This window comes from Anser cygnoides, chromosome 3 (genome assembly GCF_040182565.1).
Source record: "Anser cygnoides isolate HZ-2024a breed goose chromosome 3, Taihu_goose_T2T_genome, whole genome shotgun sequence".
Lineage (NCBI taxonomy): Eukaryota > Metazoa > Chordata > Aves > Anseriformes > Anatidae > Anser > Anser cygnoides.
Genome location: NC_089875.1, coordinates 29058367 through 29081531, shown reverse-complemented (window position 1 = coordinate 29081531; position 23165 = coordinate 29058367). Strand labels below are relative to the sequence as shown.

Genomic DNA, 23165 nt, shown 5'->3' with positions numbered 1-23165 from the left:
TAACTGTACCAGCTCTGAAGATACTCTAGATGCACACAGCGTAGGAGAAACGTATTGACCAAATGATTGCACCTCTTCTACTGGATGCACTTATAGCACTTACAGGGTAATGGATCGAGTCAATTCTAGGTGGATGGGAATCCCCTGAAATTCGTTCCCTGAAACACTGCTGAACAACAGTAATAGACTACAAGGAGAATATATATATATAAACAGAGTCAGCAAGGCCCTGGAAAACTGTGAACAATGATTGGCTGTTTTCAACAAACACAATTTAGCTTTCTCACTTGGCACATGTATAACTGAGTCTCTGGAGTACAGTCCATTGCTGGACAGCAGGGCACTGAAAGGCTTAGATCTGATTGCTATATGAGTCTGTATTAGCGTGAAAAGAGAGAAAATCATCATACTCAGCTTTGCCCAGGATGCTAATGCATCCTGGTCACAGCGCATCTCTACAACTTGGACTGAGTCTTCCCAGAGGTTTCAGAGAAGCATCAGCTTCCATCTTCTAGTGTTTCCTGTCTTATGACGGACATGCAATCCTTTTTTGTACTGCCCACTCAGCAGTATATGAACAATGCAGATCATTTTTTTCCAGTGGGCACAAGCTCCCAGAATTTCTCACAGGAAAAATGTATTTCTGCTATTCCCTATTACATGCTTTAGCTACTCTCAGGGTCAATTTTGGTACCAATACCTGTTTCCATGCAAAAAAAATAAATGCATGCACAAAGGCACATTTAGTATTAAGGCAAGGGCAACTGAAATTTAGTTATCAATTTTGATAACATGTTCCAAGCATTTGTTTTCTATGGATTTAAAGCAGGTTGGATAAACACTACTTAAATGTTATAAACTTTAATTTTAAAGAACAGTCTTCCTTTGGGCACCATCAGAGCAATGGAAACAACTACAGAAAATACAGAGGAATCAGGTATCACTTGTAAGAAAGTAACTAGGGATGTAGTATTCCATTACACAGGATGCATTTGTACCATTTTAGCTTGCACAGATGGAAATATAGTTCAATGTTTCAACATCATTTGACTTTCACATGTTAAAATATTGATAAGTGCTGCACAGGATAATGCCCCTATGGTTTCAAGTAGTAACTGGAGCATGATGTTTATTGAAGTGAAATACAGCAAAGCCTTTAACAAGTATTTAAAATTCTGGGAATCATTCTCAACGCTGTCATAGATTATTTCTTTATTTTTTTCCAGCTAATCTTTGTTGATGACTTCCAGTTTGTAGGTATTAAAATAGAGTTCATCTTCTGATCAGCTCAATGCTTCTGTGATACAAGAAGCTCGATAGACAGAAATACAAATATTTCCTACTTGAAAACTAAAATGCTGCAGTCATACATGACATAGAAAACACCAGTAAAGAAAAACAATGCTACATAAAATAGCCATAAATGGGCCATAGACTCCCTATTCTAAATATTTGTGGACCTTTGTGCTGAAGCAAGAACATCTGAAAGCCATAAAACACACAATTATTCAGATTGCTCAACAAGGTCTAACTTGTATCATGTCAAAATTTCTGTTCTAAAATGCACAGTATTTCCTATACCACTTATGATTGCTAGGACTAAATTAGTCCTACCAGAAGCCAATGGAGACCGGAAAATATGTCACTTCAATATATTAGAAGGGGAGATGGGCCATGGAGTATTTTATGAAAGTGCATATCACCAGGGCAAGACTGGCATTCATTCAGAATTAATCTATTCAGTCCGCAGCATCAAATTTAGCACAGATATGCTTTGGTCCCCTATGAAAGGCAGGCTTCATTTTATGCTTCCCACTGGTAAAAGCACAGGAAAAAATCAAAGAGGAAGGTAGCTCACCAGATCTAGTTCAGGTGAATGGACAGAAAAATGTTTAAATTCTACGAGTATAGTTTGGAGGGAATGGTGCAGAAAAGTTTTCAAGCACTTGAGCAGTTATGCATCAGGGTATGCAACTCCACAAGGGGTTTAGAAAGCTGACTTGCAAGCAGATGATTCTTTAGGATGTACTGTTTAACTGCATCTTCTCTGGAACGAGACTCCCAGCTGAACACTGTGTAGGCCAGATCTACATGGGAAGCATTAGTCATTCCTAAATAGACGCTCAATACCAGGAGTAGGGTTTTCAACTTATGTGTGAAGGTGTATGGCAAAGCTGCTGTTTATCCAAATTCACTTTAATTTTAAACACCTAGAAGCATTGTAATACTGTAAACAGGATACTGTTTTCCTCTTTTCAAAACAAAATAAATAAGAGAAATAAATATTGTTGGCTCCATTGTGCTTTATCTGATTGTAGGAATCTCAACTTACACAGGATAATGCTTAAGGAGTTCTTAAGATCTCAATATCTCAATAGTTCTCCTCTGAATACTATTTAAGTTAAATGTAAGTTCCCATTTCATAATTTAAACACAAATTTCAGCACATAAATCATAATGAGTGATCAGTTTCAGTGTAAATGATTATTTTGTAGAACAGTCTCCAATCCTTCTATCCACTTTATTATCTAGTAATTAGAGCTAGTAAAAAATGTTATAATTTGTCAATTTCAAAACTGGTTGCCGAAATTTGCAAAGAATATTGGAATATTTCATTTCTAAGTTGTAGAAGTGCTTCCCTTTGATTTTGTATTTCAGATTAACAGAGTAGAAAATTTAAAATTATTAAGTCAAAAGAAAGCCATAACAGCAAGAAGTGTTCCAGCCTTACTAAAATGGAATATTTTGATAGGTCACATATATATTCCTGGGTATCTAAAATTTCAGAATTTTGCCTTTTTGATGTCATGAGAGAAAAGTTTGAAATGTTAACCTTTCTGTAGAATAAAATCCCTCAGTTTTGAAATCTTCTAATTATGTTGTATTGTAGGCATCAATTGACATAAAAGTACCACTTACATGTTAGCACAAGAAGTACTGCAAACCATCTTGGAAAAAAAGAATTATATTACTATGAATTAGAGATGCAGCAAGATGTTCAGACTGCTCATTATGTTTCACTGTGTCATATGTTGAACATTATTTAAAACAACAATAGCATCCTTTTTTCCACTGGGCTTTTCAGAATCCCTCATGATGTCTTCACTTATACGAAATTCTGGATGATTCCCTTGAATAAAAATAATCTATGTTTAATAAAACTAGACAATGGTCTGAACACAGACCCCATTGCCATGATTTCTGAATCATTCGGATACAAAATTATAAAATGACACAAACCTTTCTCATCTACCCCAGCTCAAGCTGAGAAAATGCCTCAGCTGTGCTCTCCGTCCAGAGACCAAGCTTGCATCTCAGGCACAGAGGACCCATCTGATCATATGTTATAATGCCCAAAAATAGCTTTCTCATGTGCAGAGAGGCATTTAACTAGAGATATCATGTAACATCTACAGCCATCTGTTCCACCTATGAGGCACAGGTATTTGAGAGCAGCACACAGGTTAAATGTGCGCAGCTAGTCTATGCTGCATTACAGCTGTCTATCATAGTGTGTTAGTGCATTTTGCAAGTATAAGTGAAAGTGACTATTGGATTAAAAAACAATGATCATGGATCAGAGCAGTTGTGGATAACACAATGTGGATGTCACGCAAGCAGAATGTACCACAAATATATCACATTTTGTCAGGAGTCCTGCTAAATTCTTTTAAATATAGTGTTCTGTTTGTATAATGATGCTGTTCAAATATGCTGAGAGAGAATCTCCACAGATGTTGAAACTCAGGCTATCAGCAGTAAAAGAAAAGCAGATGTCAAGTACCTTCCCACAGTGGCTAGCTAGACCAAAGTCTCATAGGAGTCGAAAGCTGTCACAGCTGCTTCACACAGGTACGGCTAGCACCATATTGCTTAATCAGAAACAAGCAGCACTTAAAGATGGAGTGACACCCAGAGACCTCAGAGAGAGGGATGTGCCTTTCTGTTGGCTCATGAAGGCCATGTTTTCCTGCTCAGTGCCTCAAATACCTCGCACTGGACCACTCCTCTGCTTATATGTCGTGGACACAATGTACTTGGTACCAAAGGACAGGTGCCACAGGAGCTAGGAGATTGAGCAGGAGGGTGGCTAAACCAGTCAGACAGAATTACGAATAGAGCAGGTCAGGCAACTCAGAAATGCTTCCAAAGAAACCTGTCTCCAAAAGATAAAACCTAAGGCATTACAGACCTTACGTAAGTCACTGCTTAAGACTTAGGTAAGTCACCGCTGTAGGGGGATGCAGCCTGTCCAGTCAATGCTCTCAGTCAGGAATCCTCTCCTTAATTCAGGCTACTGTCACATGGAAATTAAAAGATTTTGAACAGTTAACTCTGGTTATACCCTACCTGGTTTGCAGTAAGAATCAGTTACCCACTTTTCTCATGTCCTAAGAGGCCATGGAGATGGCAGTATTTTTAAGAGGACAAATCAATGTCCCCTGAGTGAGGTTCTGTGGGTAGACTCTGAAAATTGGTGCTTCGCTTGAGGTGTCTGCTGGGCCCAAAGCTGCTTGATTCCCTCAGAACAGAGGCAGTTGCTATACAACGAGCACCTGTGCTATACAGTGAGCACCTGCAGGGTGCTGTGATGGTTTTACTGGAGCTTAGCTCGAACCTCAGTAATTAGTTAATTAACAATTAGTTAACTAGTAATTAGTTACTTAACAGTTAAGGTCTCTGTGGCTCTGACCCGGGCAATCTACAGGTGGAAATGTTAAGTATTACTCTACCCATTTCTCCTAATACACTGTCCTTGAAGGAGTCATTTATGTACACCATGGGATAAAATTACTAGATGGTGTCATTATTTCAAATCAATCAGCAGTCGTTTGGAAACAAACAGACAATAATATGAGATGATACCTCAGGGAAAGCACCTCTGCTATAAAAACAAGGCACTTTACAGAAAGAGTTGACAAAATACAGACTAAGTCACAGTGCTGTTACTTAAGTAGTATGGCACACCTCATGGCATGGTTTGGAGTGGGATTCAGGTGGGAAACTTTGAGAATAGCTGCCGTTAATTATGGCATTGGTAATCATACAGGGTATCTGAAACATGGGGGTTTGTTTGTTAGTTTCTGCAAATCAAACAGTCTACAGGGAATACATTATTGGAATCTCTTGGCATGAAAAATAAAAAAATATCCAGACTTCTTTGCACAAAATCACCTTATATTTAGAGCTGGTGTTTGTAAAGGTTCCTTATAGCTTAGCTCTGGGCAGGGAGTATAGCTCCGGTGAAGAAAAAGGAGCCATTCCTGTGCTTAAAATGAGTGGCGTGGCGACCCCCCAGACCTACTGGCGACATTATCGAGCTGCATTACCCATCGTTTGCCGTAGACCTTTTCCTCTTCTCTCTGAAAATAAGAAAAAGTTTTAAGACACTAGGAAGTCGCTGACAGTTGTGTGACCAGTAGATGGCAGCATGAACACGCCGAAAATGCTCTCCTCGCCCGCCCGTTCCGCCTTATCACTGTACAAGTTTAAATGGATTCAATATTTGTCTTTCATATTTGGAGAGTGAAAAGTATATGTGGCAATTAGAGGGTAAAGCAATATTACAGTGCAAATAAGAGAGTGAAATGACTATGCAACCACTGAACAGTCCCCTGATTTAATTTGTTTGAACTGACCAAACTTCTTTACAATAGCGAGCTCACCTCTGAGAGATTTGAACAGGGGAAGGATGGAGATCTGACTCCTGGCAGTCTCCAGAGCTATGTTGGAAACTTCCCTGGGCCTCCTTGCATCACTTTCTATTCTGAATAGAGGCGAACTAACACTATTTTTAGGCTGAGAAGTTGCAGCAATCTGCTGCAAAAGAAATACCTCCTCATCCATCATGAGTTTATTTGTCCTCCATGGGGGATTCTACTCTCTGCCACAGATACTTCTGAAAAAAATAAAATAAAATAAAACGTGAATCAAATAGATCTGTATATATGTGTACATAGACAAGTATCAATTTTTTTTTTATATAGGAGCTCGAGTCTGGGCTGACAACCCGTGCGTTACAGTAATTAGATGGAATGCAACAGCTCCAGAAAACTGCCAAGAAGCAAGCATAAAATCTAGGCATCCGGGAGGCAGCTGGGCTTCTTAATTATTGGCAAATATATTTATATATAAATATTTTGCCAAGCGTGATTTGGCTTAAGAGTTCCTGTGAAGTGACCTTTTGCTTTCCTTTGTTTTGTGTCTGTACACATGTCCTAGATAGATACATGGAGAGAGAGGCAGAGACGCACAGACGGAGATAAATAAACGGATTTCACACAGCCCTCCAAAATCCCCAACGATGCTTAATTTAAACGAAGAGGGATATGAAGCGAGGCACAAGTGCAAGCACAGATTTTAGAACTGTGAAAATATGTCAGCAGAGCATCATTTTTTTGGTTCAGACTGATAATCACTCCCTGCTCTCATTATAAGATCAGAAGGGCCATCTGTCCTCTCTGGATAATTTGGAGCTCAGATACAGTGAGCACCCTTGTTAGAAAATGACCCTCCCACTCCATGTAATCACAAGCACTTGCAGCCCTGGGATCCGCACGCAGCCAGCCAGGAACAGATTGGTTCCAGATCAGTATTGATTACATATAGATTCGGGCTCTATTTCGTGCTTTATTTTGGTGAGAAGGTTTTTATTCTGGAGGGGAGATGTGGCTTGTTTCCTGTCTGCGTTTTCCAGCCTTCAGTTCTTCGGACTTTCTTCTCCCCTCTCGAGGTGTAACGCTAGCGTGTTGGATGAGACCGAGGAGCATCTCGATTTTGTAATGGGAGAAGTAAGCATCGGTCTGAACAATGCAGCTCGGAAAGCTCTTTCCTAATACGCAGTCCCCATTTGTCTGCAGTGAGCTGTTTCCCCTCTGACACACGGTAATTCTCAGAGTGAGCGCCTGAGTCATTGACAGCCGCAGCAGAGAGATGCAAAATCCGAGGATTCTTCAACATTTGCTCTGGACCTGCAGATAAAAACAAGTCTTAGCGACTTCACTAGTACCAGACAAAGTCATTAGCCGGAGGGAAGAGTCTTGGCAAGAGAGCATGAGCTACCTTCCTCTAGTGACCCAGATTCAGTGAAAAAGTGCCGCGTTCCACCTTCCTCCCCTCTCCTCCCCCCCGAAAACTGCAGTTTCCAGACAAGGAGAAAACTTGCCGCATGTGCGGAGCAGAGCGAGTGTACCCTTTTTCGGGGGAGAGCCCTTGTGGAACTAATTCATCCGGGATCATTCCTGTGCAGATCAATGCGTATTGTATTGCTAATAGCAGAACAAAGATTACAGATAGGACGGACAGTTTCAGGACATCAGGACACGGGGAAGTCGCAAGCGGGAGGAATCCGATTTTAGCGCTAAAAGCCCCGTTGCCTCTGGCGACCCGCTAAAAGAGACTCGCGTTTTCAAGAAGTGCGTTGTTATCATTCTGATGGTAGCGGTGTCTCCTCATTTGTAAGACAATGACATCTAATAGGCACTGCGGAGCGGGGTGCCACAGGAGCCCCCGGAGTGCCCGATCCGCCGGGCGCGTCCCCGCCAGGCGCGCTCCCGGCGCCTCCTGGAGCTGCTGTCCCCCCGTTCCTCTCTGTGCCCCCCGTTCCTCTCTGTACCCCCCCAGCCACGGCATTTACAAAATCAGCCGCTCTGGGAGCCCGGTCCTACAGCAGCCTGCGGGGACGGGCGCTGGCCCCACGGGGAACGGGGGGGAGCACCCCCGAGCTGGGGGCAGGCAGGAGCTCGGCACCCCCGGGGGGAGATTTAGCAAGCATCCCAGGACCGCTTTGTTTTGCGACTGTCATCCACAAAAGATCTATGCTAAAAATCAGAACAAAGCCAACGCCAAAGCGAGCTGAGCCCAGGTAACTCTCGCTGCAAATGCTGGCGGGCGTGGGAACGGGTGCGCTTTGGGGTAATCAAAATAATGTCTCAGTTTATCTCAGTTTATGCCAAATAGGTTTCTTTATCCAGCAGCTAAATCATTTCAAACGCTGCTTTTTTTTTTTTTTTTTTAAAGACTCCATCTCTACCTGGTCTTCCGCCTCCCTCTCTCTCTTTCCATAATTTTCTTCTCTAAGGAGAGCTGTTCGCGTATAACTCAGGCACGTTGTTGCGAAGGAAAGGGAGAGACAGTGAGTGCCGTTACGTGAAAACTAGAACGCAAGGTAGCTCCAAATGTCTGAGGGAGAAGCATATGCCTACCCTCACCGAATATTTCTGCATTTCTGGTAGGTCGGGCTCTGCGCCTGCTTACCTCTGTGTAGTGCTCTGGAAGAAAACCCTGTAAAATCGCTTTACGCCTGCCGGTGTGTGTGGATACCCAGACAGATAGATAGATTGCACTCACGTAATCTGCCCGTGTCTATCTATCTGGGAGGATTAGTTATCTCTGTATCTTTTGAGAATTAACAAGGGCGAGAGATTATGTGTCAATGTACAGGCAAGGGCTATGAATATGAAACCCTCTGTACATCGGCGGGGCGCATTCAGGCAGCCGCTCAGCTGGAAGCTCATCCCCAGGGCTGCTGCGCCTCATCCCCGCCGAGCCTTTGGACAGTTTCCTCCGACTGCCTCCACCGGGGGACGAGGAGGGGACTGCTCGGCGATGCACACCCCTGCTTTTCGCATCCGAAGTCTCCAGAACATGACATATGTCACCGCCGTGCCTGCGCTGCGCTGCAAATTGGCAGCTCCCCCCCCACACCCCGCCGCACACACCTTTTGTTCCAGGAAAAAGAAACGTTGAGGGGGAGCCGGGGAAGGAAAGGCAGGGTGCCGGGCCGGCAGGGGACACAGGGGGCCGGGGGTGCTCCAGGGCCACGGCGGGAGAGATGTGGCGAGGAAGGAGCAGGGTCCGTCGAGCCGGGCCGTGCCGTGCCGGGCCGGGCCCGCCAGGTGCAGGGAACGGACGGGGGCTCCCGGGGAGGCAGGGGATGTGGGAGCCGTGCGGGAAGGACAGCGGCTGGGGCAGGAGAAGAGGCTCCCAGCGAGGTCTCCCCAGCGGCGAAGGACCGCGTTTTGCGGCAGCAACTCTCCTGAGCGCAGACAATGGAGCGGGATGTTTACTGCGGGCGGGGAGACAATTAGCAATTCATCGGGAGAGATGTGTCACCCAAATGTCACGGGGAAGCTAACATGACATCTGTTTTAATGGCTCCGTGCTAATAAACTCCTCTCGGAGGGCGGCTTTGTGGGGACGTCAAAGATTATTTACAGAATGAGTCACTTTCCAAACGGGCTCAGGCGCCGTCGGTGGCGGCGGGAGCGGGGCCCGGCGGGGCCACGGCGCCCGGGCCAAAAGGGAAATGGGAAGGCCCGGCTCGGGAGGGGGCAGAGCCCCGGCACGGCTCGGCACGGCTTGGCTCGGCACGGCAGGGGGGCCCGGAGGCCCCCCGCGCCTCCTGCCCGCCTCCAGGTGTCGCCCGGGGCGGCCCGGGCGCTGCTTCCCTCCGCTCACGGGCTCCCCGCCCGGCACGGCACGGCTTGGCACGGCACGGCACGGCACGGGCCGCCCCGTCGAGGTGAAGGCCCCGGAGACCGGGAGGCCCCAGCGCCGGTGCCGGGCTTGCAGCGAGCGCCCCGGTTATGGAAGGAGAGCCGCTGCAGCAAAACCGGGAGGATCCCTTTGGAGCAGTTACCGCGGTCTGCCTCGCAAGCACACGGCGGGGGAAGACAGTTTAATTTCCCTCAAATCCACGCCGACATGTTATGTTCGGGTTGGTGGTTAGATGGCACGAAAGGGTTCTTGAAAAGAGAAGGAGAAGGAAAAGCCTCTCCAGCCCCCGGCCGCTGGTCTGTGTCCCTGTGCCTCCCTGCTCTGTGCGCTCTGTAATGCCACGCTGGGGGGAAAAGTGGAAAACAAGAACCCGCGTTTGCAAGTACGTGCGTGTGTATAAAGAGGAAATGCGTTTGTGTATTCCTGTGGATATATATACGTGCGTATATCCACAGAAAGGAGAGATAATGCACCTTTTAAAGATAGGCAGAGCGAGCGAGCCAATCCAAAAAGTCTGTACGCGGGCAAAGCTGCCATTGAACGTAATAGCAGGTTATTGCAAACCTGTCTTCGGTACTTATTAATCGTCCGGATCAAATACATTAATGGATAGCGAGAATGAGAACAGGCTGAGAGCAGTCTGTCGTCCTTTCAAGGGCAACGAAAATCCGGCACTGACACCGGGGCTGAGCGCAACAGCGTGCTCCGTAACCTGGAGAGAGGGGGGAGGTGGGCTGGGAAGTGGGTGGGGAAGGAGAAAATTGCCATTGTCAGGGGAAACTAAATGTAATTTTAGGTGGCCCACGTCGGAGATGAGTAAATAAGCACTGGCTCTAGGGAGCCTCACAGTCTGCAGGGCTATTGTATTTGCGAAGCAATGGCGAGGGCAGCGGAGTGCCCGAGCCGCACGTGCAGCCTGACCCGGGGGACAGCGGCGGGGAGGCTCGGGAGGCCCGGCGGAGGCTGAGCCGCGGAGGCTGAACGAGGCCGGGCCGGGCGGCGCCACTTCCCGGCTCCTGGCGGGGCAGGGCAGGGGGCTCGAGGCCGGGAGCCCCTGGCCCGTAGGCTGGCTCCCTTCTTCCTTCCGACGGCGCAGCCCCACGCCTCGACGTGAGCACCCGCACACAGGGACCCGCCGTCACCGGGGGAGAATATGGGGGGGGGGGGGGGGTGTCCCACCAAATCCGCGCCCCTCGCCCGGCTTTGTGCGGCAGCCCCAGCGGACTGCCTGTCTGTGGCTTTTGCGGGGAGCGGGACAGGGGCAGCCCTCGCTGGGGAGCTCCCCCCCGCCTCTGTCCCCGAGGCCCTTTTGGTGGCAGCGGGCCCAGGCTGCCCGCCGCTGCCGGGGGGGAGGACGGCAGGGGGGAGATGCTGCTCCCGACTCCGGCTCTTTCCAGGGGCTGGGAGCCCGGTAAGCAAATCGCTGTCGCTCTCTCTTCTCCCAGATAAGGCAAGAAGTGGCTTTCTTTAATAATATGATTGAAATGTTAGGGGTATGATGCCTCCTCGTTAGTAATATTGGCTTTGCATGCAGAGCACAATCCCATCCCTCTAGACTGCTTAGCCAAAACAGAGCGTAAACTCTGTAATTAGTAACGTGTTCCATCATTAAAGAGCCCTGCTGAGAATTTCTATTTAATAATGGTCTTAAATTAGTTATGATGGTAAATACTCATCTGGAAATTCAACATCTAAAACCATCTACAATCTGGAAATGCTCCAGTGTTGCTGTAATCTCCTGTAACACAGAAATGACTATCACATTCAACCATCGCATTAGAAATCCGCTGTACCGTTTGGTCCACGCATATACAGTACGGATGTGTTAATTAGGTTAACCCATCCACTGTCTGCTTCACAAATATTTAGAAATAAACAATGAAAGCTCCTTTTTAATACGATACAGCCGGGGCGGGGGGGGGGGCGGGGAGGAGGATCTGACTCGCAGTTGGGAAGTCTTTTGTTTTCAGATAAGATGGAACTACACCGGCTTCGGGCCTAAGAGTTGGCCAAAATGCACCCACGGACGGGCACCCACGGAGGTGCCCACGGAGGTGCCCACGGAGGTGCCCACGGAGGTGCCCACGACCCCCGGCCGCGCTCAGCACCCGCGGTTCCCCCTGCAGAGCATCGCTTTTACCGCTCGCCTTCCGGCTAGGGGAGGTCAATTCACAGGGCGCTCTTTTATCCCTTTAAGCTGCAAACAGCTCCTTCCCTTCTGCTGTGCCCGCAGCTCGGCACCGGGCTTGGCTCCGGCACCCCTCTGAAGGAGACGGCTTTAAAAGGAGTCAAACGAGGCGCAGGGGAGAGACAGAGGAAGGGTAAATAAGAAAATAAAGCTGGCTTCCCCCAGGCCGAAAGTGGAATAAAAGTTTCGCAGATGGACCGTGATTCGGGTATAAATAAGTCGTTCAGGTACACTTATCCCCACTGGGGATGTAAAGGAAAGTAATTTGTAATAACAATGGAAAATCGGTAACTGAGATACTTGGGGGTTACTGTAGGAGGGAAGCGACGGGAGGAAAGAATATTTCAGTATTTACCTAGACGTCTAAACGTTTATCCTCTCTTCCACTAACCTTTCATGTTTAATGAATGAATCTGCATTGCAGTTTTTTTGTTTTTTGTTTTTGTTTTTTTTTCTCCTCCATGTGCCGGCTAGTTTTAAATCTGCAAGCACCACAAAGAGGCCGTGATCCCATCTGCCTATGATTCCAAATTAAAGTTCAAACGGACAGCTTACACACTGCTGATCCTGTATCATAGCCTCTCGCGACCCTTCAATTACTATTTAATAGAATTACAGTGTAAAATCCCAATAGTCTTAAAGAATGTTTTATCACAGGCTGAAGAGAGAGAATATACGGGCACCTCCAATGTTATTGAACTACATTACTGACCTATTTAGATATTAAAGGGGAATATGCAGTGTTCTACAAGACATTACAAGAGCTACTTTAATCCGAAAACATGCACATGTCTATGTGTACGTGTGTCCCCATACATATGTGAGCGTGCATGTGTGTATGTTGTACACAAAGACTCCACCTCAGCAGCATGTGCACACAGCCACGCTGCGTGGACGTGGGAGCTCACACGTGTTCGTGCACAGCCACCCACCCACCCAAACACACGCACCCCTCTGGGCCCGTTCACAAACCAGCGTGCTGTGGTACACTGCAGCACTACTTTGTTGTTGCCAGGTATTGCTGGAGAGGTTATTCCAGTAGGAAAGAAATTTTTCCTCCACTCATTGAAAAATACTCTTTAATTGACCTTATTATTAAATGAACTTCCCCTAATGATGTTTCTATGGGGACAGAAAAGCAAATATTTGCTGTAGAGCTAAACCTCCCTCTAATAGCTAGGAGTGGAATTAAAGTCACTCGCAGTCTGGCGTTAGATATTGTAAATCTTGACTTCCAGTGTAGTTTTCTTCTTTCTTTCGACCTGTTCAGCAAAGGACCTGCCTGCCATACGGGGAGCAGATCCTGACACTTCCTCTCGGTTACAGCAAGGCGACTCAAAGCACGCTCTTCCAGATATTTACATCTAGCCTTTATTTATTCATTACTCTTATGCATCTTGCTTCTCTCACCGATCCCGAGGTGCCGAGGCGCTTTGAAGCATACTGCTCAGAAAACACCTCTTTTCCAAATAAAAAAGACCAGCGCCGAAAACAAGCCAGAACAGACTTGCTTCCCCAGACAGAAACCCTTTAGCATCATTTAATCGTAGCTCTGTCCCCACAGCCCGTGCCCTTTGTTATTGCCGTGCCAGAACAGAATACTTAGCCCGGCCATCGGTTGTATCCTCAGTGTTTTTTCTTCCCAACTCTTTCCCTCTCCCCTCCCTTTGCTTTCTCCATCTGCAATTGGATGGTTTGGTTCATTTCCCCCCTTGCTTTTTTATACTCCATCTACAAACTTGTGTGTGTCAGGGCTCTCTCTATAGGGTGGTGATGCAGCTACAGGCCACGGGGGCATTGTGGACTCGCGTGTGTGCACGCCCGTGTGAGTGTGTGTGTGTGTTCGTGTGCTCTAGGAAAAGGCCGTGTTTGTCTATCTTCTCCCTACACACGGAATCCAGGCCAGTGCGATGTGGAGCTCAATAAGAAACTGCATGAATAAACACGAATGGAAAGTTGTGCTCAGCTAACCGAAGAAATCAGAGCAATACCAGGGCACCAACGTCCACATTTTCTTTTCACTTCGGGCCGGGGCAGCAACCTCATCTGGGGATGCTAAAAATTAAGGGCAACGGGCAAGCAGATCGCAGCTCCTCTGCGAGGCAGCTGTAATGGATCGGGGGGAGCTGCCCGTGGGCTGGGGGCTGCCCTTGGGCAGCGAGAGCCGACGGGGGGGTGCGGAGGCAGGAGCCGTCCAAGCACGTCGGAGGTCGCGGGTGGGAGCTCCAGCCCCAGGTCGCTGCCGTCGGGGGGGGGTGGGGGCGGCTGCAGGGCTGCGGCCATCTGCCGCCCGTCCCAGGGCTTTCGCCTCCGCATCGACCAGCCGCACTTGGGCTTCCGAGTAATTTCACCCTAATCACCGGCCGAGAATAAACTCGTGCTGTCGATAACGATCGGCCAGGCGAGGGGAAGAGGCAGGCCCTCCGGTTTCGCGGGGCTCGATAGGCCCTATCTTCCCGGGGCAGGCGGACTTAGTGGGCCAGGAGGCTTAAACGCAGCTTTTCAGAGATTTACACCTCAATCAGCCATTCAGGTTTTTAATGCAAATCCGAAAACAACATCATTTACCCGTTCCGGAGCCCAGCATATCATTAACCTCGCCCTCGGCACCCCCAGCCCGGGTGCGCCCCCCACGCGTGTCGTAGGCTCGGCGGGGAGGGGGGGCTCAAAGATCCCCCCCGTGGGCCTGCTACAACTGCCACGGCCAAACGAGTTTTGGGCTCAGAAGGCTTTTTCCTTTTTTTTTTTTTGGGGGGGGGGGGGGTGGGGGAGCGGTTATGGTAGGGAAGCAACTGCCCTGCTTGGGGGGAGCTGGAGCCCCGGGCCCGGAGGATCCGTAGGGAGGCTAAAGGCGACCTCTGGCCTCCCCCAGCTGCCGCGGCACGACGGGGCGATCTTTTGGGGGCCTGATCGGAGGGGAGAAAAAGCCAGCGGCAGCGGTGTAGGGCTCAGCTGGGGTGGGTTGCTGCTGCCGGCTCGACGCCTTCTAGCTGCAGCCTCCAGACGCGAAAATGAAGGAAGGGAAAGCAAAAAAATAAAAAAAAATCTCAAACTTTCACGCCTCTGAATCCTTTCAGGTATTACAGCCCGTCAAAAATAAAGCAGGATGAGAACGACACTCCTACCAGCGCGGAGCAGAAATATTGTGGCAAAAACCCCAGCGCAGCAGCATCGCGGATCGCCTTCCGACCGAGCCCCGGGGTGACTCTCAGGGCCGGGATCTCTTCGTCTCCAGGCCTTGGCTGCCGGAGGGAGAGAAAGAGCAGCCCGAGCTCACGCGTGCGTGGGTGCCGATCATTTGGGAGCCTTTCCACCCCTCCTGGGTGTTTTTCTCCCCTCTAAGTGCCGCGTGGGGGAGGGGAAGCCCTAAGCCCCCTTCTCCCACCCCAGCGGTACACTGGAGCGCTATTGTTCCCCCACACACAACCCCCCCGCCCCCAGCAATTCCCATCCTGGCACAACCGGGCGTTATTTTCCTCTAAACCACCTCGACCGGCCCCGCCGGTGCCGCCAGGCAGCGAACCCCGACGGGGCGGGCGGCGGCGGGTGCTGCCCCCGGGACGAGCCGGGGCACCGGGGCCCGGAGCAGGGCAGCTCAGGAGACCCCCCCCCTTACACACATACATACACAACACACACACACACACACACACACACACACACACACACACACACGAGGTTCGTGGGCTCCCCTACCGCTCCTCCCGGCCCCGGCCAGGGAGTCCCACGGGGGGCACGTCCCCGCCGTGCCCCGCTGCAAGGGCGTCGCGCACGCACGCGGCATTTCTTCGGGGGCAAAGGGGGGTGCGGGAACATATTTGCATTTCAGCTTATTCCTGAAAATTGTCCATTAGTGACTTGCTAGAAGCTCTCACACCCTAGGGGCTTCCCCCGGCTCCCCAGGTAGCCTCTCGGGGCGGGGGGACGAGAGGGGAAGCCCAGGCGCTTCCTAAGTCTTTTCATAAACCTAGCTTGGACTTCCCAAAAAAGGAGAAGGAGGGAAGAGGGGGAGAGGACTCAGGCAACACAAAGGTAGATCGGAAGTTCGAATTAGTTTGGAAATGGTCAAGAAATTCCAGGCACGTTCCTCCCTAAATCCCTGGTAAGTTTCAAAATTGTATTTTCAAGTAAAAACAAGTTCAGAATTTACCTCTCTTTAATTCACGGCTGAATAATCTGCCCAGGGCAAAGCAAAACTTTAATGAAAAAAAAAAAAAGGAAAAAAAAAAAAGGAAAAAGAGAAAAAGATGCTGAAATGCTGTTAGTCATGCAAATAAAGGCTTCTTTCAGCACATTACAATATACTCCGGGTTCGAGGGGAGGAGCTGCAGCCCGCTTAGGGCGAGGAGTTTATGTTTTTGTTTTCATTTAAAGCTACAAAACAAATCCCGAAATGTCTTAAACGCTCTCTGGAGACACCCGGTCCCGCAGCCGGGCGGCCGGAGGAATCCTTTCAAGCTGGGAGTCCACAGCAAAAGAAAAATGAAAAAGTCCCGCGGGGAAAAACGCCGGAGCCCGCGGTGGCGGAGGGGACCCGAGGGGACACGGCGCAATTCCAGCCCCTGCGTGCCCCCAGAATCCGCTCGGGGGTCCCGGCGAGCCGGGCAGGGCAGGCTTTTCCGTGGCGGACAGAAACACCAACAGCGCTGGGTAGATAAGAAAATGGAATACTGTATTTGATTTAGAAAGTTTGTACATATAGATAAACACGCAGTTAAGGAAACAATAGTTTAAGCGTCCTACGTGGAGTTTAAGAAGAGACCCCCCAAAGCTGCTATGAAATACTCAAAATAGCTTTTGCATAAGATAACTACAGTTGCACCCTAAGCTTTTTTTTTTTTCTTTTTTTTTTTTTTCTATCGCTGAGGTCCCTTTTGAAAACCTAGCACGTCAGATCTTGACAGCTAAGTTTGTGCAAGGAACACCGAGTCAAGGAAAATAAAAAGGAGAGAGAGAGAAAGGGTGGGAGGGAGATAGACTGAGAGAGGGGGGAGAAAGAAAGTGTAGAGCAAATATCATATACAAGCATTTCTACACATATATTACAAACTGGGAAAATGACCGCATCATTAAGATATACATAATTCATATAAAATTTTGAAATAAAAATAAAAATCTGTTACAGTCATAACTATTCTTTTTCCACATTTATAACCAGTACCCACACAGGCAGTGACAGAAGTGTAGAAAAAAAGGTGCTTACGAATAAAATGATTGTCAGCTGAACAAAAAAACAGAAAATTGCATCTTGGCTGGACCATCACTTGGACTTAAAAAAACAAAACAAACAAACAAAAAAAAAACAGAGAGAAAGGGAGAGGGAGATAGAAAGAGAAAGAGGACCAACAAAAAGGCGATAAACATTAGTTATTTCCCTCTTCAAGGAGTTCCTTTTTAATTTTTTTTTTATTTTTGCTTTTTGTACAAATTCGATAGGAGTTTGCATTTGTTTGTCTGTTTTCTGTTTTTTTTTTCCTTTACTATAGAGAATATTTTTTCCCAGATACAAATTTAATCATCATCATCATGCAAGTGGGTGAAATGCGTCCATGGAAAAGCGCAAAGGAGAAATCGTGCTTGTCCTAAAAAGAATACAATTGTCACTTTTGCTTTGTTTTTTTTTTCCTTTTTTTTTCTTTTTATATATATAATAATTATTATTTCCCGCCGCCCCCCCACCCCCCTGCTGCAGCACCAGCGTTTGTGACTGTTGAAGTTTTAGCTCCATCTCTTGGTGGTGGTGTTGGCTGACGGTGGTGGTGGTGGATTCTCTGATCCCTGTCTGTTTGTTTGCTATTATGTTTGGGTCGGGTTTGGCCTTTTCTTCCCTCCTCGTTGTGTGTGTGCGTGCATGCGTGTGTGTGTCCTGATTCTAGGTTGCCTCGTTTTGTTTTGCTCGGGTCGGGGAGAGGGTGCTTGGTTGTTTGGATTTGGATTTTTTTTTTTTCTGATGTGTTTGTTTGTTTTCCGATATCATACATCACATTCCGAGTCGCTGGAGGTTACCGAGAGGATGGAGGTGCCCGTCTCGGCTCTTTCTGTCAAACTGGAGACGCTGGTGGTCGGGCTGGCCGCCGTGGACGGAGACTCGGCCGAGCTGTGTGTCGGGCAGCCGGGCTCTGCCAGCGACCGCATGCCGCTCTGTCCTATCGCCTGGTGCTGGAGCCTGCATCGCGCCGGGAGACAAAACAACAGCACAGCCCCTCTCAGACGCCAGCCGCGCCGAGGGGACGGCGCCCGACCCGCCACGATCCCGACCCGCCTAGGACAGCGGTGTCACGGCTCGGCACGGCTCGGCTCGGCTCAGCTCTGCACTGCTCGGCACGGCCTGCCCCGCTGCTTCCCCGTGCTGCCTCGCCCGCGGAGCCCTCGGCGGCCACGGAGCCCGGGTGGGAGCCGAGCACCGGTCCCCGGCCCCCGGTCCCTTATCCCCGGTCCGGGCGCTAGAGATGCGCTGGTGCCCAGCTCCCTACGAGCAGCGAGGTTGGGGGTTTTAAGGGCCGGCGTGGGGCAGGGAGAGGCGATTTCACAGCCCCGCGGTCCGCAGAAGACGAGCCGCTGCCCCCGGGGCACCCACCCTGCTCCCGCCGGCGGCCCCGAGCCCTGCGGGCCTGGCAGGGACGGGGGCTGCGAGCGGGAGCCGCTGCCCCCAAAGGTGCAAAGGGCCGGGGGGTCCGCCCCGGGCCCGGCTCTGGGTGCTCGGCGAGCATCGGGCCGGGCCAGCAGTTCCCTGCGGGCAGGGGGGCCCCGGGAAGGTCCCGTCCCGGGGAGGCGACGCCACGACTGCAATGAAAAGAGGCGATTGTGGAGCGCAGCGCTTGTCTCCGCTCGAAATTTAAGTCCCTTTGCCATCTGAAAGCCGAAAGGAGCCTTAAAGCGCTGGTCCTTTCAGTCTCAACACTTCAGGGGCACCGCTGTTGAACGTTTATATATTCTTTTAAGAGGCGATAAATAATTTCCAGGTTCGTTATCGTGTTGCGAGCATTGCTCTGTGCCTGCTTATTCTGCTCGAAGCCCAAAGAAAGCCGGATTCGGGGATAAGGGGAAGGGGCTAAAAGTCCAGGACTGAGCAGCCGGCCACAACCTATAATGACTAGCACTGCCAGTGTGAATCAAAATACACTTTTCACTCCACTGATTCTCGCAAGGGTATTTTCTATTTAACTGCCTGTAAAGAACAGAAACGCGTAGCCAGATTATTCTACATTTCTCAATATTTTAAGTTGTCTAATTTCAGCGTCTTTGATTTTTCTCCCATTTACAATTCCTGGTGCATTCATCTGCTGTCAACAGCGTTGAGTCAACAAAAGCATCCGTAGGCAACTTGTGTTTATTTACAGTCCTAAACTGATCTGTTTTCCATTTAATGGAAATTAAATGGCCAGGCACTTTTAGGTTGCATTTCTCCTACAGAATCTTGAATCAATAGCACCAGCGCTATAATTAGGAGGAATTTAAGAGACAGCATTTAAAAGAACAAGAAGTTTTGTTTACACGCTTCCAGTGGTAAGCAAACTTAAATTAAAATAAAAGCAGCGTGGCGAGCCGGATTAAGGGTCCAGTTTCATTTGCAAAATAACTTTTATAGGGGGAGGCAAGAAATTAAAAGCAGGGAGCCTGGCTTTTACCACGGCAAAGCAGCAGTGGTGATAATAATAATAAAAAGACACCGAGGGACGCGCAAACAAATGCCAGCGTAACCGCACGGGAAACACACGGCCACAGAGCCAGGTCGCCAAAGGGAGCCAGCTGGGGGACGGGGATGGGAAAAGAGAGGCTTCCCGATCTCCGCAGGGCTTTTCTCCCTTTTTCTCCCTTTTTCTCTCTGCGACGAGAGGCTGTGGGGCGCGCGTGTGCGCGCAGGTCCCGCGGAGCGCGCAGAGGAATAGGAACAATTGGAGAGGAGCCGCCCGCTCTGCGGCAGCCCGCTCGCGATAGCACGGCTCGGCTCGGCCCTGCAGCGGGTGAGGGGGCCTCGCCAGACCCGTGCCGGCGGCAGGGAAGCCGAAAACCCGAGCAAAGCCTCGGCGGCTCCGGCTGCGCGCAGGGAGGCGGCCAGGGCCGGGCGCTGCCCCCGCCAGAGCCGCTCCGTCCGTTGCTCCCGCGCCCGGGGGGAGCTGCCCACGCCCGGGGGGGGGGGGGGGGGGGGGGGGCGCGCCCTGCCTGCGCCCCGGGAGCCCGTGGGGAGCCCGAGCAGGGAGCGGGGCGCGGCGGCAACTTTGGAGCCGCGCATCCCTGCGGCGGCCGGGGGAGCCCGGGCCGGCCGGTCGCGGGGGCCGGATTCTGCCGGCGGCAGTGAGGAAGAGGAGGGGAAGGAAGGGGAGGCGAAGGCGCGCTGCCCGCACCCCCCGCCCGGCCCCGGCCCGGCGCCGGGCCCGCAGCCCCACTGACCTGTTTTTAGCCGCCGCAGCTCTGTCTCTTTGCCTTCGGTTTTTGAACCAGTTGCCTACTTGCGTGGGGGTGAGCCCCGTGGCCTGAGCCAGTTCCCTTTTCTTGCTGGGGTTGGGGTAAGGGTCCTGCAGGTACCACTCCCTCAGGAGGCTGCGAGTCCTCTCCTTGAAGCAGTGCGTCTTCTGCTCGCCATCCCAAATGGTCCTGGGCAGCGGAAACTTCTTCCTCACCCTGTATTTATCAACCGGACCCAGCGGGCGACCCCTTAGCTTCTCGGCCTCCTGGTAGTGCGCTTCGAGCCACATGGCCTGCAACTTGCCGTGGGACTCCTTGGTGAATTTGTGGTTCTCCAGGATGTGGTAGAGGTCGCGGAAGTTGCCCGTGTGGAAGGCCACCACCGCCCGGGCGCGGAGGATGGACTCGTGCTTGTTGATGGCCTCGCATGCCCCCGGCGCCACCGGCAGCGACCAGAGGAACCTCCCCAGCCTCTCTATGTCTCCGGTCTCCTCCAGCGTCTCGCAGACGCTGGCCACTTGCTCCGGGGAGAAGTTGAGGGTGGGCAGCTGAAACATTGACAACTCTTCGTGGGGTGCCCGGGAGCTGCCGCCTCCGCCGCCGCCGGCCCCGGGGCTGCAGCCCGAGCCGCTGCCGCTGCCGCCGCCGCCGCCGCTGGCGAGAAGGAGGGAGCGGTGGTGCGGGTCGGCGGCGAAGTTTGGCAAGAAGAAATGGGTGGGATAAAGCTCTAGCGGGGACCTGAACACCATGGGATGACCGGGGAGAGGGGGAGATAAATCAAGGAGAAAAGAAAGAAAGGGAGGAAGAAGGGAGGAAAGGGCACACGCACCGCGCACGCATCCACACCCGCACACGCACACACAGCCACATAGAGGCACGGGGGCACACGCACACGCAGGGGCACACACACGCACACGCACACACACACGCACGCACACACACACACGCACTCACACACACCCGGCCCCGCGCCGCCGCCGAGTCAGGATTCAGTGATTCAACAGCAATCGCCCTAATGACAACAGCCTCATAATATCTCCCCTAAATCCACAGTGAGTGCAGCACTGAAACATTTTGTTTCGCTTTTCTATTGGTCTTCTGAGTGTCGTTGTGGCGTTGCCATGGCAGCCCCTGCCAATCACTGTCAGCCCTGCCAATCATTACTGAGTACGTAAGAAAGGTTTTTACCACTTCGCCCAAATGCACGGGGGGGGAGGGAAGCAGGGTGGCTGGTGGAAAAGCGTGGTGTTTTTTTTTTTTTTTTTTAATCTTTGCAACTCCTAATCTCGGCACTTCCCCTTCTCCCCGGCTCTCCCCCCTCCCTCTCCACACCCCTCCTAAATAAGGGATCAAATAATGCGAAAAGCAGTGTGCACATATTTGTTGAATGGGATGAGCAATTAGAGGGTGGAATATTATTGTGATCTTAACGAGCCTCGTTAAAGCTAAAGGAGATATGGGGGGAAAGTAAATGGGCCAGGCTGGGATACACGTTCGGATAAAGGGCTCCTAACTGAGACAATTTACACATGATTTGCACGTAGTTTCACTTCATTCTGCCTATCTGAGCACTAATAGTGCCGGGGAAGAAAAGAAAGATGAGATCATTAGACCCATCCTCATGCCGGTGACCCTCCCCGAAGCAGGCACATACAGTGCGCTCTGGGCTTAGCCCAGCTTCCCCGACGAGCCTCCCTCTCTCTCCTCTCCTCCCTGCCCCTCTCCGCGGAAGGAGGCACCGCGGAGCCCAGCGGACGCTCCGCCGACAGCCGCGCAGGGCGGCGGCCCGCTCCCTGTTCCTGCTTCGCTCCGGCTTCGCTCCGGCTCTGCTCCGCTCCTCGCTCCCGCTCCGCCGGCGCCCCGCTCGCTGCCGCCCCCGTCCCACGGCTTCCCCCGCCCTCCCCGCTCTTCCTCGCCTTCCCTTTTCCTCTCCTTTCCCTCCCCTCTCTCTCCACTTTGTTTTTCTTCCATTCCCCCTCTCCTCCTCCCACTCGCCTCACCTCCTTACTCGCCCCTTCCTTCCTCCGGAGCCCGGCGACCCGGCGAGGCAGGTCCTCTCCCCCAAACCAGCCGTGCTTTTACACCGCACCTCTCCTTTCCCCTGCAATTCGTGCCACACGAACTTCCAGGCATTCAGCGTGCAGGGAAGCAGGCAAGGGAGGCGAGAGAAAGCGCTTTAGAACCCATATTTATTTTCTTTTTTCTTTTTTCTTTTTCCTTTTTTTTTTTTTAAATTGGAATAAAAAAATAAATTCTCTGTGGTGGTTTGAGTCCATCCCTCAGTAAGAACTAGCTGGGTCGCCAGACCTTGCTACCATGCAACTATATTTATTATTAGGTATGTTGCTTTTAAGAAGATTTAATCAGCATCTTGAGCTGGTAACTCTTTTGTTTAGTTTCTGTAGCTATGGAAGTGTGATTTACAGAGATTTGTACGGGTCATGGACATCTTTCCAGACTTACTGTGTATATTTAGACAGGACTTTGCTTGGTGTTAAAAAGTGTATATTTTGAATAGGTTCACACACAGTAGCAAACAATACCGACATTGTAAAGGCATGTACAACGAGTATTGAAACGCAGCATCCAGACTTCAACTAATCTGCCCTCAATAAAGCTGAAATAATTATCCTAAGCCGCCTTTCTAGAAGAAAAATCATTGAGGAATTCAAAACTTTTTTAAAGATCTTTTCTGCATTCCGATGGAGATCGAGGGGTGAGGCTTGGAGCCCAAACTACTTTCAGACATCAATGGAGGGAAGGAGGAGGGGGAAGAGAGATATTACAATTAAAATGTGAAAACATAGCGTGACTTGCCCTATCCGAAGGATAATAATAATACTGCTATGGGTGGTAGAAGTTCTTTAGCAGGGCTCCAAACTGGTTGTGATCCTTTCACAGCGCACTCCTCGTGAAATAATTCCAAGTGGCAGATGAATAGGTCCAGTTGGAAGAGCTGCTGGACTGGAAGAAGCTCGCTGTATTACACATTCATCTGATTTCCACTAAACTGTCATCGGTGCGCTACATGGCTTCATATTCGTAATGGGAATAGTTCCCCTCTTAATTTTTA

General features: G+C 50.2%; 1 protein-coding gene across 2 annotated transcripts; it reads right to left on the bottom strand.

Annotated features, from left to right (window-relative positions):
* Window positions 1-16337: 16337 nt before the first annotated feature.
* On the bottom strand, window positions 16338-21225 carry SIX3 (SIX homeobox 3). Of its 2 annotated transcripts, XM_066993803.1 has the most exons (3): window positions 20078-21225; window positions 17693-17852; window positions 16338-17268 (listed from the first exon to the last, which is right to left on the bottom strand). In XM_066993803.1, exons 1-3 carry the CDS (start codon window positions 20839-20841, stop codon window positions 17167-17169), a joined length of 1026 nt encoding a protein of 341 aa, XP_066849904.1. In that variant the 5' UTR covers window positions 20842-21225; the 3' UTR covers window positions 16338-17166. The 2 variants fall into 2 exon arrangements, with proteins under 2 accessions (XP_066849904.1, XP_047913734.1); XM_048057777.2 differs by having other exon boundaries at window positions 16338-17852; window positions 20078-21162.
* Window positions 21226-23165: the final 1940 nt, after the last annotated feature.

Bases quoted from the DNA above. Each gene is read 5' to 3' on its own strand.
- SIX3 (XM_066993803.1), bottom strand. From the start codon at position 20,841: ATGGTGTTCAGGTCCCCGCTAGAGCTTTATCCCACCCATTTCTTCTTG. The intron at 17,853-20,077 runs GTCAGTGGGGCT...GGCGCGATGCAG, and splicing joins GCTGCGGCGGCTAAAAACAG to GCTCCAGCACCAGGCGATAG. The intron at 17,269-17,692 runs GTAACCTCCAGC...TATTCTTTTTAG, and splicing joins CGGGCACCTCCATCCTCTCG to GACAAGCACGATTTCTCCTT.